General features: G+C 39.3%; 1 protein-coding gene across 4 annotated transcripts in view; it reads left to right on the top strand.

Moving 5' to 3' along the window:
* The window catches only part of ash1l (ash1 (absent, small, or homeotic)-like (Drosophila)), a 213879-nt gene that overhangs the window by 14026 nt on the left and 179471 nt on the right, over positions 1–20382 (top strand). For all 4 annotated transcript variants that reach the window (XM_052045674.1, XM_052045672.1, XM_052045673.1 and 1 more), the window contains one exon: positions 15210–15802. In XM_052045674.1, coding sequence (XP_051901634.1) covers positions 15359–15802 — 444 coding nt within the window. In that variant the 5' untranslated portion in view covers positions 15210–15358. The remainder of the gene's footprint in view (positions 1–15209; positions 15803–20382) is intronic.

Here is a 20382-nt window from a genome sequence, read left to right as displayed (position 1 = left end):
CCCAATCTCTGCAGTTAGTTATTCCCCTTGACCCTCATTAGTAGTTCATGGATTTTTTTTTTCTCTCGGAGTTTCCAAGCTCACTGAGAATTTGTTCTTAATTTTTGCATTTTGTAGACTCGAGCTTTCCACAAAACCCTACAAACTGGCAGTATTTCTGTGATGATCAGATAATATTGTGTGACCCATTGTTCTGTCAATGTGCACACTTAGCCCATTCATCTTAACCACTTTCAGATTCTGAGGTTGGGCTGCCCTTGAAACTGCTGAGAGCTGCCACCGCACCAGCTAAATATGCTGACTGTGCTTCTGTTTCTCGGAGACTCCTTTACCTATGCATTGTGATGATCCTTTCTCTTGGAAAGAACTCTTTTTCTCCTTGCTGGACCTGTCTGTTGAATTTGTGTTTTTTTTTTTGCCCTGTTTCGTTCTCAGCAGACTTCATCCACTTTACATGAAAGAGAACAAACTAAACTGTAATATTAATTTTAATTCAAACTTCAGGTAAAATGTCTCTCGTATGATATTTGAAGTCATAATGGGTCTTAAAGTGTCACAAGGGGCGTTCTACACTGCTTTAATTTGCTGTTCTTAATTATTGTACCATTTATATTGGAAAATACCAACTAAGAATAAAATGTTAACAAATGTGGTGTATTTCCAAGGTTGCTGGGGTGGGAGGGGGGTGGGGGCACCAGTGTGGGGGGGGGTAGAAAAATATCTGGTAATTACATTTTCTTTTAAAAAATCTCCTTGTATATGGTTCCATAAGCTTGGAAGACTGCAGCAATTACAGTATCGTTTTCAAAGAGAGAGCAAGAGAATCCTAGAACATTGAACAGTACAGCACAGGAACAGGCCCTTCAGCCCTCAATGTCCTTGCTGACCATAATGCCAATCTAAACTAATCCCAGCTACCTGTACATGGTCTATATTCCTCCATTGCCTGCCTGTTCATGTGCTTGTCTAAATGCCTCTTAAATCCTGGCTAATAAGTCTGATGTCAGTGGTGGGGAAAAGTACTTAAGGGCGTTATAGTGTTACAAACTTGGAGAAGTATTGGTTAGTATGGGATAGATAGTACAATTTTGTTGAAAGAAATCATAGTAAGCAGTTCTTGGATGTGATAAAGATAGTTGTATGGAAATGTAGTATATGTGGATTTAAATAATAACATAATGAAGTACCAGATAAGACTTCAAGATGGATGTCAATGTTTTGCTAAGAATGAGAAGAATATTTACTAGGATTGCACTGAGTAGAAGGGACTTGACAAATGTAGGGAGTTTGGAGAAGCTGAGGTTTGGTCTCCTTCAAGCAGGGAATAGGATGGTGAAGTATAATAGAGATATTCAAGATTGTAAAAGATATTGATAAAGTGAGAAGGGATAAACCGTTTCCTCTGGCAAGCAGATCAATAACCCGAGGTCAAAGATTCGATGTTAATGCCAAAAGAAAGTAGAAAGGAAATAATTTTTTATTTCTCACAGGGATGTTCTGATCTACATTGCATTACCTGATGAATTTGGAATTTGCAGGAGGTTTCAAAGGACAATTGCACAGGTATTTCAAGAGGATTAATTTGCAAGGTTATGAGGTGTGGACTAAATCAGAGCACTTAAAAGTTCTAAGAACAAGTAGTATTTACTAATACAGTTCCTAATTCCAAAGTAGTACTGTGTTTTGAAACTTTTCCCCCAGTCTTTGTGCATTATGAGAAAAAAATGTATTATTATGACACTCTTCATCACTCTCACTCTATGTGCATAATGGAAATCCTAATACTTGCTTTCTCTTAATATTTTGTGCTTCAATTTTTTTGAGTACTAAGTGTACTAATGATAACTTAAATCTGAACTTAATTACTGATCGGTTTGATGGATGTTATATTGAATTGATGTGGTTAATCCTTCGGACAAGCTCAAAAGAACACTATTAAAAGAATTAAGGCACTGTTTAGTGAAGTGCATCTTTGCTGTGCCTTCAAGTATGATGGGTCTTTATTGTGAAGAAATCTTTTACTTTTTTTGCCCACATGCAGAATACTGTGAACGCTGGACATACAAAGTAAAATCCCAGGAAGCCCCATAAATACTTAGTGTTTGGCATGATCTGTGGAAAGAGAAATAGAGTTTGTATTGTGATCGATGGCTGTCGTGATGAAGTGTGATAGTAATTCTTTTCTCTCTCCACGGATACTGCCAGGCAGTGCATTTCTAGCACTTTCATCAGAATGACCTGAAATGTTAACTCTGTTTCTTTCTCCACAGATGCTGCCTGAACTGCTGAATATATGTTTGTTTTCATTTCAGATTTCCAGAATCTGCAGTTATTTGCTTCTAAATTAATGTTTCAGTCAGTGACTCTGCATCAGAAATGTTCTGACAAAAGGTTATCTAACTAAACTGTTTTCCTGGTCTCCTGTCCTTCAGTGTGCATACTCTACCTCTGTTTCCGAGTTCTTGGTGTAAGAGGGCTCCGAGTCAAACTGTTAACACCTACAATAATAAACAAAAAGCATTCTTTCCATTAACAGGTGTCACAGTGGAGCTGCTTTTCATTTTGTATCCAGGTTCTTATTTGGTGCAGGGCTTGTGAATCAAAAAAATCTCTGACCAGTGACACTTGAATCTATAAATAAATATGATGGTATTACAAAGATGCAGAATGTCCATTCTGAACAGGTGTACAAGAAGATATTTTTGTATTTCCTAAATTGTAGAAATAAGACAGGTAGAGTTACAGAGGGGTTCCTAAAAAACTGTCACTATCATGATTTTCTGTAATGTGAAACTCTTTTTCCCATTCAGTTGGAAATCGCATCTCATAAGTGGAGATGCGTTCCTACAGGATATATTTCTCTTAACAGTAATGATAGTACTGCAGTGGCTGGTTCATTGGGGGGGGGGGGGGGGCGGGGAGGGGTGGTGTTGTTTACAGATCTTAAAGATTGCCTTGTCAGTTTCCAAAGCAAATCTCTTAGGTGGCCAGCAGCTGTGTTTGGAGTCACAATTGACTGCAGATGCTTTTCGCCTTCTAGCCTTCAGACTGAATGGAGATGTACACTTTTAAATGCATATCAAATATAGTAAGATAGTTTATAGCTCACAACAAATAACAGTGGTCATTTAGGTTTACAACTTGCTGGCCCTTTTTGGGCATCTTGAAGGTAAAAATAATATGGAAAACTCTTTAGTGAGGGGATGAAGTGGAAAAACTGCTAGACAGCAAAATGAACGTACCACGCAAAAAAAAGACATTATCTGCGCATAAATTAAGAAATGCGAGTTGGAAAAAGAAGACACAATTTGTTGTTTCGTTCGCATTTTGTAGTTAGTTTTTTTTCCACATGTTCCATAAAACCAAATTTTATTCCATCTCTCAGATTTTGGGCTAGTCATTTGTGAATTCTGTAAGGGCAAATTTCTGTAATCCGAATGGCTGTAACTTGGGGGTCGCCTGTATGTCTAATTCTGAATTGTGTATTCCAAGGGTCATCAAGGACAACCATTGGATTTGTTATCTCAATCCTGGCATTTTGTTTTCTGCTTGAGCTAGGGAATCCAATCTCAATGCTCCTTAAAGCCTCTAATGATCCCTCTTTGCAAACAGTTATCCCATTGGTATTCAAAAATATGTATGGATTGTGGATTAGTAACAGAATATGGAATTTCCTGCTAACCAACCTTGTAGAGATTAACTTTTTTAATTTCATCTAATTATTTGTAATTTTAAATTTATCCCTGCTTATTACTATCTTATTAATGAATGAAAACAATCTTTTCCTCACTTATAAATTGTTATATTGGGGCTATGTAACCCCTATCATTTAATGGCATTCCTGTTGGCGTTGAGTAACAGAGTAACACAGCACGGAAGCAGGCCCTTTGGGCCAACTCGTGCATGCTGATCAAGATGCCCATCCAGGCTAGTCCCACTTGCCTGTGCTTGGCCCATATCCCTCTAAATCCTTCCTATCCATATACCTGTCCAACTGTCTTTTAAGACTTTGGAGAAGATCTGTTGAGCTGTTTCCTTGAATGACTGCATATGGCGAAGTTGCTCCTGCAGTGCTGTTAAGCATGAAATCCCCTATGCTGACAGGGAGGAAGTTGCAAGATTTTGATTCAAGTACTGCATGTTAATCACTATCAGAAACTTCAAGACTTCAATTCAATGTAGTGTAAATTCCTAAGTTCTCAAGTTGCACACAGAGCGATGACTCATCATCTCCAATATCCTTTGACAACTGCTCCATTTTCTCTTTGCCACTCACAAGCAGTAAAATTGTAGCTTATGTCAACCTGGAAACCCAGGAGGTTGCTGAGGCACAAAATGAAAGAAAAATATGCTAATTGCACCAATACCTCATCATGTCCTCGGATGTCCCAAAGCTTGTAACACTTTATAAAATGGCGTAATCAAAATGAAACCACTGGTTTAAAAAGGTTTCAGAATTACTAGTAATCTAGCAATCCCATAAGAGTTGCTTGGTGTTTGAGGTAATTTTTGTACAACATGATGTTGAAATTGATATTGAGAGCAAACTTTTGAATGTGATCATAGGGGCTGACCACAGAATGGTGATGCAGAGTTACAAATTGAAATGGTATGACTTTGTGCAGGGGCTTTCCAGCTATTATTTCACTATTAGACAGCTGAATGCTCAGATCTTGTCTTGCTGATGTGGAATAATGAGGCCTCAAGAATACCCATATTGGTTTGTTTCTTCTGAAGTCTTGTAATTCTTGGTTTCTTTTTCTTAGAAATGAATTTTCAGATCAATTTAATCCAGGTTAATTACACATGCCCTTTCAATTCACTGCACTCTCACATTCTTACTTCCTTTCTATATTTCACTCTTTTCTCTGCTTTTCCAATTTCTCCTGCCTTTGTGCCTTTTCTCTTGTACATACTCTGCAGTTAGTGCTTTTCCAGATGGTTTCTTTTATCTTTGGTTGTTCTCTTTTGCAAGTTATTAATTCTCAATCGAGCCACGTTTCATCATCACCTGTTTCATAGGAGATCCAAAGTGTACAGTACATCCCTTTCACTTCCAGTAATCTTTTGATCTTTGGTATTTTAATCAAGACATTTAGTTAGGTTTATGTTAATCAAATTTTTGCCCATCATTGATATTGTAACATTTGTGTTCTCAGTTTTTAAAAACACAGACAGTCATGAATAGTGTACTTGCAATGTTGACACATGAGCATAAGAAAATGGGTGCAGGAGTAGGCCGCTTGCCGTTGAAAGCCTTCCCTGCTATGCAGTATGATCATGGCTGATCTGCCTCAGGTTTCATCACCTCTTCTGTGTCAGTTCCTCATAGCTCTCAATTCCCTGATCATTCAAAAATTTATCATTCTCTTTAAGTACTCGTCCCCCCCATTCCTGTCCAAAGCCCTCCCGGGGGGGGGGGGTGGTGATTTCCAGAGATTCAACCCTCTGTGAGAAGTTCTTGGGTTTTAAATGGTGGCTCCTTAATCTTGAGGTTCTCCCGCCAGTGGAATCTGTAAAAATGAAGTAGAAAGATGGGAGAGAATTAAAGTTTGAGCACAATCTTAAAGGACTTGAGGCATAATTTTAAATAATTCTGTTGGATCTGGGAAGGCCAGCACTTACTTGCCACCTATTTGGCCTTGAAGGTGGTGGGAGGATGGGAGTCTACTTGCAGGAACTTTTGATCCAAGTTCTGCATCTGAACAATACATGTCCAAGCAAGGATGGTTGTGCTTGGAGCTGGAGAAGAACTGTTGGAGAATTAGCATCTTTAATTGAATTGCCAGGCTCGTATAAAATGTCTCCCATTTGTTAATATAAGTAAGGAATGAAATGGCAGGGACTATTCAGTCTATAGGTATGTTACTGGAAAATTGCTGACATGGTGCCCTTGTTTACAAAAGGCGAAAAGAATAGACCAATTACTGGTCAGTTAACCCCAACACTGATGGGAAAATGTTTGGAAAGAAAGGAGTATAAACTTGTTAGTTATTAAGGTACAGGTTAATCAAGAACATTCCACATGAATTAAGAAAAGTTTGTGACTGACTTACATGATTGAGAGTTAGCAGTGAGAGCAGCATGTTTAGTGATGGATTTTAAAAAGATGATGCATGAAATCCCACACGGCAAACTGATTGGAAAAATGAAAGCCTCTGGGATTTGAGAGAAAATAACAGGTTGGATCCTAGATTGGGCCAGTGGCAGTATGTATAAGGTAATGGTGAATGGCTGCTGTTAGCACGAGAATGCCACAGGGCTTATTGTTTTTGGGACATGTATCAATATTCTTGAATTTAAGCAGAATCAAAATCAGATTTGTTATCACTGACATATAATGTGAAAGTTGTTGTTTCGTGGCAGCAGTACAGTGCAACGACATAATCTATAAATTACAAAAATAAATAAGTAGTGCAAAATAAAAAGGAATAATGTGGTAGTGTTCATGGGTTTGTCGATCGTTCAGAAATCTGATGGCGGAGGGGAAGAAGTATTTCTGAATTGTTGAGTTTGGTCTTCAGGCTCCTGTACCACCTCCCTGATGGTAGTAATGAGAAGAGGGCATGTCCCGGATGGTAAGAGTCCTTAGTAATGGATGCGCATTCAAGAAGCACTGCCTCTTGAGGCTGTCCTCGGTGGGCAGGGTTGTGCCCATGATGGAGCTGGCTATAACCCTCTGCAGCTTCTTGCGATCCTGTGCGTTGGAGGCTCTATATCAGGCTGTGATGCAGCCAGTCAGAATGCTCTCCAATGTACATCTGTAGAAGTTTCTTTGGTGACATACCAAATCTACTCAAATTTCTAATGGAGCCGCTGGTGTGCCACCTTCGTGATTGCATTAATGGAGAAGGAAAACGATGTGTGTAATTTGACAAGTATGTGTTTGATTTTTGTTAAGTGGATATATGGGATACTATGGTTACACTGGAGCCATGTTAAATACTAGACAAGCTTCAGCTGGAGCACTATGTTATTCTGGTCACTACACTATAGGAAAGATCAGATGGGTTGTAGATGATATTTACAAGGATGTTGCCAGGACTGGCGAAATTGAATTGGGGAGAGAGATTGCCAAGACTTGTTTTCTTTGCAACAAAGGAGGCTGAAGGGAGATTTTAATCAGTGTATCTCAAACTGAAGGCCTTGCTTTTCACCTTATTTCCCCAAGCAGAAAATTCAATAATTGAAAGGCATTGACTTTAAGTCACTGATAGAAAGATTAGAGGGGAGGAGAAGAAACATGCTTTTACTGAGTACTGGGGGACTGGAACTCCATTACTTGAGGGATTAGTGGGAGTATGAATCCTCAGCCTATTTAAAAGGAACCTGGATGAATGCTTAATGTTTCACTCCCTAAACTGCTCCAGACGAAGAACTAGAAGGTGTGACTTTAATTATCTTTTTAAAAAGTCTTGATGGCTTTTTTTGGCCAACATGGATACAACAGCCTAAATGGCCTCTTTCTGTGTTGTAGATTCTATATCTCTGTGGAGAGAAACTAGCTGGAGATGATATTTCCGTTTTTGTTTGATTACCTTGGGATGAAATTTTGCTGTCAAAATATGTCAAAAACCCTTCAGAATGGATCATGTTTTTCATATGTAGGGAAAGAAGGAAATCATTGCTGAAATAGCTCCAGCCTTCTATAATAGTAGAAGAATGGGACTTCCAAGCCTTTTTACGTTGTTCTTTCTGCTGAAGCAAACCAAACTTAACCCCATTTGGCGAATATCATTCCACAGCCCAGTATAATTTTCCTTTTTAAAATGTACAATGGCCTCTGCCTCCACCACTCTCAATGGCAAAACCTGAGCATATATTTTCTCTGGTTTGTGTTAGTGAATATTTTAATTTACCGATTCATTCTTGCTGAGGATCTTGACAGTATGGCAAGCACATGTTATGCAAAACCTTCTGGTATGTGATATGTCATAGTGTCTGGAGATTTCATAAATTTTCTTCAAGTTGGTCTTCTGCCTATTGGGTGACAGAAGGAATTCTGACACTTGGGATTAACTGTTATCTTTTAACGAGACCTGGGTGGAATTGAAAAGAGGCAATTGGTTGTAGTGAAAGGCCTGCTTTTCCAGTAAACGCCGAGCCATGTTCGGTACCCAGTGTGTCTCTGCTGTGGTCAAAATAGCAATTGCTGTATACAGGTATGTTTTATAATGCATTGTGCTCCTGTTTGTGCTATGTTGTGTGCTCCTGGTGCTTTGCATGGTAATTGGTTTATTATTGTTATGTGTACTGAGATTCAGTGAAAACTTTGTTTTATGTGCCATCCAGACAGGTCATTTCAAAACATAAATACATTGAGGTAGTACAAATGGGAAAAGCATTAACGGAATGTAGAACATTGTGTTACAGTTACAATGAAGGTGCAGTGCAGGTAGACAAAGTGCAAGAGCCACGATGAGGTTGATTGACAGATCATGAATTCATGCTTATCGTATTCAAGAGTCTTATAACTGCAGGATAGAAGCTGTCCTTGAGCCTCGTGGTGCGTGTTTTCAAGCTTTTATATCTTCTGTCTGATGGAAGGAGAGAGAAGAGAGAGTGAATGGGGTCCTTGATTATGTTGGCTAGTTTCCCAAGGCAGGGGTTGTTTGGGGTGGATGTGAGTTGCTTGGTATAGCTCCTCCCCACTACCCTCAATGTGATTTAACTGTATTTGTTTTAATCCACTTCATAATTGGGCTTGTGTGTCATGATATAGTTGCCATTGGGAATGTTCTGATTGTAATCAACTTGAGTCGCACTTGAAGTATCTGCACATTATAGCTGTCACCTATACACCATTTAAAAATATAGGTGCTGGGTTAATAGAGTTTTGTAGTTTGTGGTTCAAGGATTGAGTTGATTTGGGGGGGGGGGGGGAAAGCCTTGATGCAACTTTGCCAACTGTTAATTTTAGTTTTGTAAATTCAAAGATGGTCATTGCTTAGAGATAGACCTGCACTGATATGTACTGGATAAAGTTGGCAATTTCTTAATGAAACTTAAAGTTTGCAGTGTCGACAATTTGATCACAGACATCTTCTACTTCTCAGATTTAGAGTAGTAGCAAGTCATCCATGCTCCTGAGGGACCACCTAAGAAGAGACAAGTAGCATGCTTATTTAATTAATAATAGGCTGTCTAAATTATTTATCACAGTTGACAACTGACTTCTGTCTCATTATCTATCACTTCATAGTTGATTATGTTTGGAAATTTTGATGCAGCTCCTGTATAGATATTTTTGGAATCTTCTTTCAAGTTATCCTTTAAGAGGAGCACAAATGTGTTCCTTGCTGGCCCATTGTAGCTGGTACTAGGCAAAAATTGCTGCAATCTTTTCAAACTTGTATTTTGCATTCTCATTATACAATAGTAGTGGTACTTAAAAGCAACGCACTGTAATGAAAAGCTTTTTTAAAAGTGTGATTATTTTTTTACATAAATCCTAGTTTCTTGCCAAATCTGTGTTCCCTTGTGAAACATTAAATTTCTTAAATTATGTGGGAAATGTCAGTGCATCTTGCAGTTGTTTGCGAGAGGCAATAGCAAAAGGTGGTAATCAGCAGGTGGTTTTCTTGCCTCAGCTTGAACTGATCCTACCAGACTTTGTGGGGCTGGAGCTGATGTTGAGAGCATATCAAAACCATTCAATCCAAGGATTGTGATGGACTCTGGGGTGTTTGCTGTGAGGAATGATCCTGCAAGATAAATTACATCAGGTGTTGCTTGAGTTGTTTGTGTAGTAGTTCTCCCAATGGGGATGCCTGCCCACTGACATTTGTATGAAGGTCATTGAAAGGCCAAATGGAGTGAGAGCCGTGTCCCAATTTCATGTCGGGTCAATGCCAGATGATCCATTTAGTTTTCTTATTATGTTTTTTTTATGCAGCAGCTTTCGATTTTAAGGCCATTTCAACGAGCAATTCAGAGTCCACCACATTGGGTTTGAAGTTGTATCGAGGCCAGATTGGATAAAAAACACAAATAAAGCAGATATTAGTTTCATAGTCACCAGTGAAGAGCTGTTCCTTGGAATTCTGTATTATTTAATTAATTTAAATTCTCCATTTGCCGTAGTGGGATTTGAGATGATGTTTCTGGATCATTAGTTGAGGCCTCTGAATTGCTTTACCATTGCATTGCCTTTCCAGTTATGTGATAACATATATTGATATTGGAAAAATGTATATTGATTAGGGTAACATTTTCACACAGTTCCAGTATGTACATTGTTTGAATTTTGAATTTCAATGAAGATTAATTTTGTTCCCTTAAATTCTGAAAAAATGCTTGCTTTCTGAAGAGGGCATTTTAAACTGTGAAGAAATAGACCATTGAGGACATTCTGAGTTGTAAAACAGAAGGGTGATATACCAGCAATTACAGCTTTGTTCTTTATAGTCATGAGAACAGCTTGGGGTGATGTAGTATGAGTAAGATGTGGATTGACCAGTATTTTCCCAATAATGAGAATGCTGAAATGGAAGTTTGTAAAGAATTGTTCCATTGTGTTTGCTGCACTGGTCGGATTGTCTTTGCAAACAGTGATAGTACAAGGTAAAGTACTTTGGACAAAGGGGAGAAAAGAATTTTGTCCTGAAAAGAGTGAGATGTAGTTTATGATTAGTGAGACTTTTAATTTGGTATTTAACTAGTCTAATTAATGAAGTCAATGTGCATCTTGTAAAGAACTCCTCATAATTTAATGTCCTTATGAACTTATTCTCTTCACTATTGCTGGGTATACAATGGAACAGCAAGTCCTGAAACTTTGAAATTCCACCCCGCCCCCCAAACTTTTTCCCTTTTTAAGATGCACCTTGACATGTATGTAGAGTGTTTTTAATGTACCTGCCCTAATATCTTGTATGGCTTATTGTGAAATTCTGTTTGGTAGCCCCCTGCTAAACACTGAGATGTTTTACTGCATGGAAGCAGTTGTAACCATGAATCTCACTTGCCTACTATAGCATTACTTCAGACCTGTGGATCTCAACCCCAAATGAGACTGCAACATTAACTGATGGGATCACAACCCATCAGCTGTATTCACCTGCCCATCTGACTTGCATGTTCTCGGTGGAAGAACTTTTACCTCAGGTCAGAAAGTAGTGGGTTCAGGTCCTACTCCAGACACTTGCATAGAAAAATCTTGGTTGAAACTGTAGTGCACTACTGAGTCTGCCCAGTAATGTTGGAGGTGTCACCTTCAAACTGAGGATTGGCCTTCTCTCTCAAATGGACTTAAAAGATATCAAGACACTATTTGAAGAATAACCAGGAGTTTTTTGTATCATAACCAAAGTTTATCCATTACCCAACTTCACTATAATAAATCTAGTTATTATCACACCACTTGTAGGGTCTTGCTCTGTTTTTGTTGATGCTTGTGTGTGAAATTTCGAGTATTAAAATTGGATCATTGGGTTAAGATAGTTTGGGAAGCCCTGTTCTCTAGTGTTCTGTAGCTTTGAGGAGCATAACGTGTTATTAGTGATTATATTTAAATATGCCACACATTTCTAGCTTATTTCCTGCCGGAGCATGGTCACTGGATTCAATTTGTTATTGGAATATGGTGATAATTTAATATGAAGTATATGAAATATTCAGCAAGGTCTGATGCCTGGAGCTTCCTTGGAAAGGAGAGCAGAAGCTGCAGCTGGGTTAACACAAGGTCGTTGGTTCTGCAAAATGAACTGAAATACCCACAGTTGCTGTTTATCATGTTTTAGTGTGGCAATGCCAGCACAGACGGAAAAAAAATATAATGTAACATTCCAGTCTTTCTACAGTGGTTAGACCACTTGTGTAATATCCAAAATTCGGGATTCTTTGTCTTGAGCAAGTGATTCTTTTGTCATCTCACTTCCATGTCTTAGCTCTGCTCAGTCCTACTTGTGCAGTGCAGCATTAGCGGTTTTGGCAGAGCCTAAGGGTTAAGAACATTTTCATTTTTCTCTTTCTTGCCACATTTATTGTTAGTCAGCTGAAGGTTGATCACCAGTGTTTTGACAGCCAATTACGTTGCTAGAAAGCAATATCTCCATAATTTTATTTATTCATTCAATTTACTTGTACGAGTGGAAGTGTATTGCATTATAACGTCATACAATTCTTCAAATCCTGGCAGGCTGGCTTTGAGACTGCAGCAGGTCTACTGCTGTACCTTTATATACCAGAATACCATCTACTTCCTTTTAGCATAGTTCTCATTGTGTCTTGGTCGAGCATCATTTTTCAAAACGTGGTCCTTGGTGTGATGTGCATAAAATCCAATCACTGCTCCCAGTTTTGTCTCACTTTACTGAAAAGCATGACCTCTGTTGGAGTTTGTCCCCATTGCTGGCTTATCTAACTGACCTTGCTGCTCTGTAAAGCCCAGTTCACCTGGGCCAGCATTGCAATGGAAACTCTTTATATGATGGTGCCAATTAACGAGCAAAAGAAAGCAGCCCTTTCAGCTGGAAATCTCCGAAAGATGCAGAATCCAGAAAAATCTGCACTCATTCCAAAGTGCTTTGCAATTAACCGATTCCTTTTGAAGTGCTGTAAATATTATGCAAGTAACAGTGGCAGCCAATTTGCACTCGCTGGTATTTGAGTGACTTTGCTGACACGATTCATAAGTGCTTCATTAAATGTTCCAACCTTGCAGAGTACTTCCAATATGTTTATCTTATTCTAAGGATTTTGAGAAGGTGCTTGTGTTTACCTGCTTATTTTTGGCAGATTGTTAAGAAAGAGTCTTGCATTTATCTGGTGGCTTTTGCAATCTCAGGACCGCTGAAGTGCTTTGCAGCCAATGAAGTACTTTTAAAGAGTGCTCATTATTGTAAATGTGGAAGGTACTTTGAATATATAGTCTCAAGATGAGCCTACTTCAGGGTTAAGAAATAACTACTGGCATGGCACTGGTGGAATTCCCCATCTTTTACGTGAATAGAATCATCGCATCTTTTGCATCCACCCTGCGTCACAGACTGATGTAGGTAATGGTGATTTTCTTCTTTCTTAATTTGTTCAGAGCTGGCATTTATTATTTACTTCCAATTGTCCCTGAACTGAGGAGGAAGTCAAGTAGATGGATTTGGAGTCGCATATAGGCCAGACATGATGAGGAGGCTTTCTTCTTTCCCTGGAGAGCACATTGTTGCTCCAGATTCCAACATCTGCAGTCTCTTGTCTTCAGACACATAAACAGGCAGTGAACAGAGGGATATAGACCATGTGAAGGCAGATGGGACTGCCAGCATGATTTGCCCAGACATGGTGGGCCAAATGGCCTGTTCCTGTGCTATACTGTTCTATGTAACTGAACCAGGTAGTGGTGGTTCAACAATTAAGGTGGTTTCATAGTTATGGTTACTGAGGCTAGTTTCAATTCCAGATCTAATGACTGAATTTAAATTTGTAAACTGCCCATGGTGGGATTCAAACTCTGGATTAAGGGTTCAGAACTCTGGCTTCTAGTCCAATCACATAACTACTGTATTATTATACTCATAAATGATTTGATTTCGAACTAATTGAGTGGTTCCCATCTGGTGTATTTTTTTTAAAAGGCAATATTTGATTGGATATTTGGAAAAGGATGAAGATAGATGTGAAATTTAATGATTTGCATGCTTTTGGATATGAGCAGAGGCCATGTGAGCAGATCTAATGCTTTAGGTGGATGATCTTTCATGGGATTCTGCTGGAAGTTCATTGCCCTGGAAGTTTTAACTGTTTTTCCTCTGTCCATAGATGCTGCCTGATCTTCTGAGACCTTCCAGCACATTCCTTTTTTTAATTTCATAATTTCAGCATCTGAGCTGTTTTACTTTTAGCTATATATGAACAATTGTGCCTATAAAAAGAAACAAAATACTTTGGTACAGGAGGTGTTCTTTGAATGACTAGAAACTAGAACTTGAAAATTTGTGAAGCTGATTAGCCATATGTATTTCTGTACATATCCAAAATTTAAATATGCCCTGATGAATCTGTGCACTCATGTTACTGAACATGGCCTGACCATGTTTTATTTAAGGTTGTCTCTTCCAAATTGTTTCCTATTTAACATTCCCTTAAAAGTTTTTGGATAAGTCTCTGGCCCTTCTTGCATGTTGTAGAGAGGATTTGTTCACTGCTGCAATGTCAGGAGTTTGGTAAATCACACCAATGGCATCCGTTTGCACTTTTCACATGAATGCACTGTAGATGGGAGGGTTTCTCTAAAGCGTATTGTGTATTGGAATTTTTTTTATTGCTAATTGATCTACTGTAGTGTCTCACAGGGCGGTTTCTGTGCTGGAGTATGATTGAGATATTTAACTATTTTGTTCCATTGAATGCAAGAGAAATGAAGTAGGGATTTAATTGAGGTATCTATTAAAAGAAAATTGGCAGTCCTGGACAGGGTGAGGGGTTAGGACATGCATCCCTTGCTAGATTGATGAATAACTACAGGATATGTGCTTAAGGTCGATGCTGGGAGGATTTACGGAGGGACATGAAGTCGCCCAAAGAACGATGGAGGTCTGGATCATGTTGTCCGAAAAGGTGGTGAAGGCTGAAATGTTCATCACACTTAAAATATTCCTTGATATGAGCAACAATCTTCAAGGCTTCAAGAGAGTGGGAACCTAAATACCTCAATTTTTAGCTAGTATATGGATGCAATGGGCTGGGAGATGGGGCCACTGAAATAACTACTGAAACTAATTATGGGACAGCTGTAGCTGGTTGTAAATTTCGTGCTGTAGCCTTTTCTAACAAATTGTCTTGCACATTTAACTACTTTTTATGGCATGTATCTGCTAAATCTGGGACTTGTTATATAAAACAATCCACAGCACAACTCTAGAATCTCTCTGTCCATATTTGGATTGTGTTGAGGGAGAGTCTGTTGTCAGCGATAACGGGTGATGGGAGTAATTCAATGTGCTGCTTTAAGAGCACCACACCAAGTTTATTGGTTTGACATTGAAGTCAAGTGCAATTAGCCCCATTCCCAGGCCTCAATGGCATTGAAGTAAATATTGTAGTTAAGTAAGTGATCTTTACATGGCTCTCAAAAGTTTTCACTGTGAAGAAAAAGGTATATCTTGGTCTTTTCACCCACTTGACTCTCGGCTGCTATTAATGCTGGGGAAAATTCAAGGGGTAGGTGAATTATAGTTGATACTGATTTTTTTTTTCTTTTCTTTTCTTTGCAGTGACAGCGATGCTGTGTTTCACCTGGGAGCAATAACCAGGCAGCTTGTGTAGTGTCAGTGTCAGCTACAGAAAGTAGCCATCTGAACACACAGGTGCCTGTTTCTAACCATCCTTACCAGTGCTGGTAAGGATAGGGGGAAGTTGCAGAATGGAACAAAGAAATGCATTGTTAGGGTCTATGAACCAGCCTTTGGGCATTGATGCAGAGGGAAGCCCTGGAAAGAATACCACGACGAGTTGCTACAATAAAGTTGCTGGCAGGAGAGAGGAAGAGTTGGATGGGACTGCCTTAGAGGAGGAAGATGGTACGAACTGGAAGCAGGAGGAGGGCAAAGTGATTGACTCCAGACAAGAACTTGACCCACCAAACTCGGACCAGCAGCAGTTCTCCGTCAAGGAGACAAACTTTACAGAAGGCAGCCTGAAACTGAAAATTGGGCTGCAGCCTAAGAGAACTAAGAAACCCCCGAAAAGCCTGGAAAATTATGTTTGCCGGCCAGCTATAAAAACCACCATCAAGCACTCGCGAACTAAGATAGCCAAAAGTGGGAAGACCACTGAGGAGAGAGAAGAAGAAAGTGAGCAAAAACGGGTAAGGTTTGCACGTTGGAGTAAGATTTTGTGCGGCTTGACTTGAATGCTTTTCACTTAGTGATATCTTTATCGGCTAGGAGTTTGTTTATCTTTAAAGTGTCTTCATTAGTTGAGGGAATAGCTTTGTACTTTTTCAACCACAGCTTTAGGGTAGCCAAGTAAATATAATGTTGATTTCCAAAACACCAACCAAAGAGCTTAAATGTTGATCCAGATTACGTCCACATTCGTGCTTGCACTGTCCAATCAGTATATTAGTGGATTGGTTAAGTCATGGACTAGCAGCCAGATCAATGAGGCACATGATTTTGAATCCTACTGTGGCAAATGGGGCATTTAAATTCAAGTGATTAAGTGGATCTGGAATGGAAAAGAAAGCCTTGTCTTGCTAACAGTAAGCACAAAACTACTGAATTGCTATTTAAAACCCCATCTAATTCACTAACATCATTCAAGAAAGAAAATCTGGCCTGGTCTGTTTTTTGACTTTGGATCCATCAAATGTGGTTGACTCTTAACTGGCTCTTCCATTCAGGACAGTTTAGGATGGACATTAAATGCTGGTATTGTCAGTAACATTCACGAAATAAAATTCTGAAAAAAAAACATTGCTTCCTTCAGATTGTTTTAATCAGTAATACCCTTGCCTATGTGGAGCTAAGTTATTTAGTTCTTTTCTTAATTTAAAATTATCATTCTCCCACTGTCGTAATCCTTTGTGGTATTTCCCAGTGGATTAGGCATGCAGATTTTAAGCAAGTATTCCCTGTAGCAAAATTGCTACATGTCTTGGCTTTTGTTGGATTGTGACTTTCACTAATTTGATTTGCTTTCTTAAAGTTTTGTTAAAATGCAAGAAAATTATTGTAGATGTTGAAGGAAAAGTAAAAACTGGAAATAGAATACAGGTTAATGCATAGAGGCACAAAACATTTAATCCATTACTGGTTTAGGCCTTTTCAGACATGTATGTTTTTCCAGTGGTTTCTTATTTCAGACCTTCAAGCTTTCAGAATTTAGTTTTGGTATTCAGCAAAACCTTTATTTTCCAAATTTATAGACTCTGCCACATGAGTAAAAATGAAAGGCTTGGTCCTTGATTAGATTCCATGCCCTTGGGGAATAAACAGGGTCAAACACAAATCCAGACTTGTCATTATGTTTATGTTGACCAATGCATTCTCAGTAGTAGTATATTAGGCTCGGAGAATTTGAGGAGTAAGGGTTTTGGGACAAAAATCAAACAATTGTAGGTTTCTTCATTTGAGATCTGGAAGTTGCTGGGAAAGTCATTAATTGTCCCTTGAAGAGGGTGAACCACTACCACGAATTGCTGTTGTCCTTTATTGGTGATATTTTGCATGGGGAGTTCTCGGATTTTCATCCAGCAATGATGAAGGTGTGATAATAAATTTGGATGGTATGGTGGAGATGCAAGAAACTGCAGATGCTGGAATCTGGAGCAGCAAACAATCTGCTGGAAGAACTCAGCAGGTCAAGTAGCATTTGTGAGAGGAAAGGAATTGTTGACGTTTCGGGTCAAAACCCTGCACCCGAAATGTCAACGATTCCTTTCCTCCCACAGATGCTGCTTGACCCGCTGAGTTCTTCCAGCAGATTGTTGGATGGTATGGTGTTTGTAATTGGGAGGTGCGCGCATATTTCTCCTATCCTTGTCCATCCAGGTAATAGAAGTTGTAGTTTTAGGCAGTGAGTTGTTGCAGTATCCCTGTGGACAGTGAGCATTGCAGCCATAGTGTGCTATTGGTGGACTGGGAGCTGGTCATGCACTACTTTAGCCAAAATGATTTCAGCTTTAAGTATGCTTAGCCAGCCTGCTGGAGAGTATTCCATTACACTACCCACTTGTGGATTCTGGAAAGGCTTTGGGAAGTAGGGAGGTGAATTATTATTGTCTGCAGATTATTTATCCTGTTTCCCACTTGTTGCTACAATATTTGTGGCTGGTCCAATCAAGTTTTGGTTAGTGGTAACCCTCGCCAATAATGAACCCCACCCCCAGTTTGAATATATCCACTACTTGAGGCCTGCTGTACATTGTGGATAAAACAAAAGGAGTTCCAGATTTCTGTTTCTTTCCAAAAGACTGAATTGAAAATGGTTTTTCTTTTTATACATTTGTAATGAAGAATGCTACTGCTGAAGCTGGTGCCAGTATAAGCAACAAACTGATCCCAAAATAAAGTAAAACCCCCCTTATTTACCCTAAGCTATTCTTGTGAACTCTCCAAATAGAATTGCCAAATTTTAAAATTGTAGTTTTGTATTGTAGGCACAATGCACCAAGAATTTCGTAAACAATGGGCAGTGAATTGACGTTTGAAGTCCAGGGAATCAAAAGGGCACTGGTAGCTTAGATAGAAAATAGGCTAAGCAACAGGAAACAAAGATGGAGTGAATGGTTATTATTCTAGAGCACTTGGACCAACTGGGACAACTTCTGTTCTTTTGATATATACTAATGACTTGGGTCTACAGGCCAGAATATCCATGCTTGTAGATGAATCTTGGAAGTACAGTGAACTGTGCATAGGGTAAATAATCTAACATTAATTCCTCTGCTCTCTTAAGCAAGAGTGTCTAACCATTCTTGATATTCAATGGCTTTACCATTGCTGACTCTCCAGCTAACAACATTCTCGGGTATGGAGGTCAGCATTGACCAGAAACTCAATTGGCCCATTCACAAAAGTACTGTGGCTACCTGAGCCAGTTAGAGGCTGGATATCCTGTGACGTTTGACTTCCCTCCTGATGTCACAAAAGCTTTTAATGGGAACTGGAAGCAGAAGTAGGTTGTTTGGTCCCTCAGGCCTGTTTCACCATTCAGTAAACTATTGGCTGTTCTTTTACTCCTCTACCTCTTTCCTGCACTATGCCATAACTCTTCATTCCCTTAATATCCAAAAATTTACTAGTCTGTCTTGAATATATTCAGTGGCCAAGCCTCCACAGACCTCAATTGTGAATTGCAAAGATTCACTGGGCTCTGGGTGAAGAAATTTCTTATTCTGGCTGAACCCTTGCTTTTGAGATTGGATCCTCTGGTTTTGGACACCTGAGCCAGGGAAACATCATTCCTACATCTTCCTTAACAAGCCACTTATGAATTTTGTGTGATTTAATGAGATCTCCCTCTCATTCTTCTAACCCCCATCCCCCTTTAATTTTTTTGTTCTCTTAGAGAATATAGGCCCAGTCAGAAGTCATTCTCCCCACTTTCCTCGAATCCCAGCGGTGAATCCGGTTTGCTGTTCTCTGTGTAGCAAGATTATCTCATTTTAAAAAAGACCCATGCACAGTATTCTGGATGTGATCTCACCAAGACCCTGTATAATTGGAGCACAAAGTCTTTGCTCTTAAATCCTCTTGTACTAAAGATCAGCATACCCCTTAAAGCACCTTTGCATTTTCCAAACATTTGAGTCTGCCACCCAGCTTTCCATTATCAACAAATGGGGATATATGACTCTTGTCCCCTCATCCAAATCATTGACATAGATTGTGAACAGCTGGGGCTGTGGCACTTCATTAAACACACCCATCCCCCCCACCAATCGAAAATGACCTATTTATTCCACTGTTTCCTGTCAGTTTACCAGTCCTCAATCCATGCCAGCATGTTACCCCCAATAATGCGCCATCTAATTTTGTTTAATAACCTTTTGGCTCTTTATCAAAGACCTTTTGAAAATCCAAATGCACCACATCTACTATTTCCTCACTATTTATTATTCTAGTTGCAACCTTAATAAATGCCAGTGAATTTGTCAAACAGGATTTTCCTTTCCCAAATCCATGTTGATTCTTTCAAATTCTATTATTATTTTCATAATGTCCTTTTACCACTTCCTTAATAATCAATTCTGGAGTTTTTCTGGCTGCTTCTGTCAGGCTTACTGATCTATGGTTCCCTGTTCGGCTCTCTCCCTCTCTTAAATAGGTTATATTTTCAATCAGTAGGAGCCATTGTAGAATATGTGGAACTTTCCAAGATGATAGTCAATCTATCTACCATCTCTGTTGCGACTTCTTTCAAAACCTGGGGATGTAGATCATCCAGTCTTGGAGATGTACAACTTTCAGTCTCATTTAATGTCTCCAAAAATAATTTTCTTTTACCAATGCTAATTTCATTTCGCTCGTAGAGTCAGAATTGTACAGCGCAGAAACAGACTCTTTGTCCCAACAGGTCCATGCCTTCCTGAGCTAGTCCCATTTGCTTGCACTTGGCCCATATTCTTCTAAACCTTTCCTACTCGTGTACCTATCCAAATGTCTCTTAAATGTTGTAAATGTACCCACCACTACAGCTTCCTCTGGCACCTGGTTCCATATACCCACCACCGTCATTGTGGAAGAACTTGCCTCTCAGGCTCTCAGTACATTTTTCCTTGTCACCTTAAACCTAATGCCCTGTAGTTTAGAATCCCCTGACCTTGGGAGGGGAAGGGGACTGTGACCATCATGTTATCTGTGCTCTTGGTTTTATAAACCTTCAAGGTCATCCCTCAGCCACCTCCTGGGAAAATGGTTGCAACCTTTCTAGTCTTTCACG

The sequence above is a fragment of the Pristis pectinata genome, chromosome 40 (genome assembly GCF_009764475.1).
Source record: "Pristis pectinata isolate sPriPec2 chromosome 40, sPriPec2.1.pri, whole genome shotgun sequence".
Classification (NCBI taxonomy): domain Eukaryota; kingdom Metazoa; phylum Chordata; class Chondrichthyes; order Rhinopristiformes; family Pristidae; genus Pristis; species Pristis pectinata.
This window is presented reverse-complemented; position numbering and strand designations above follow the sequence as displayed.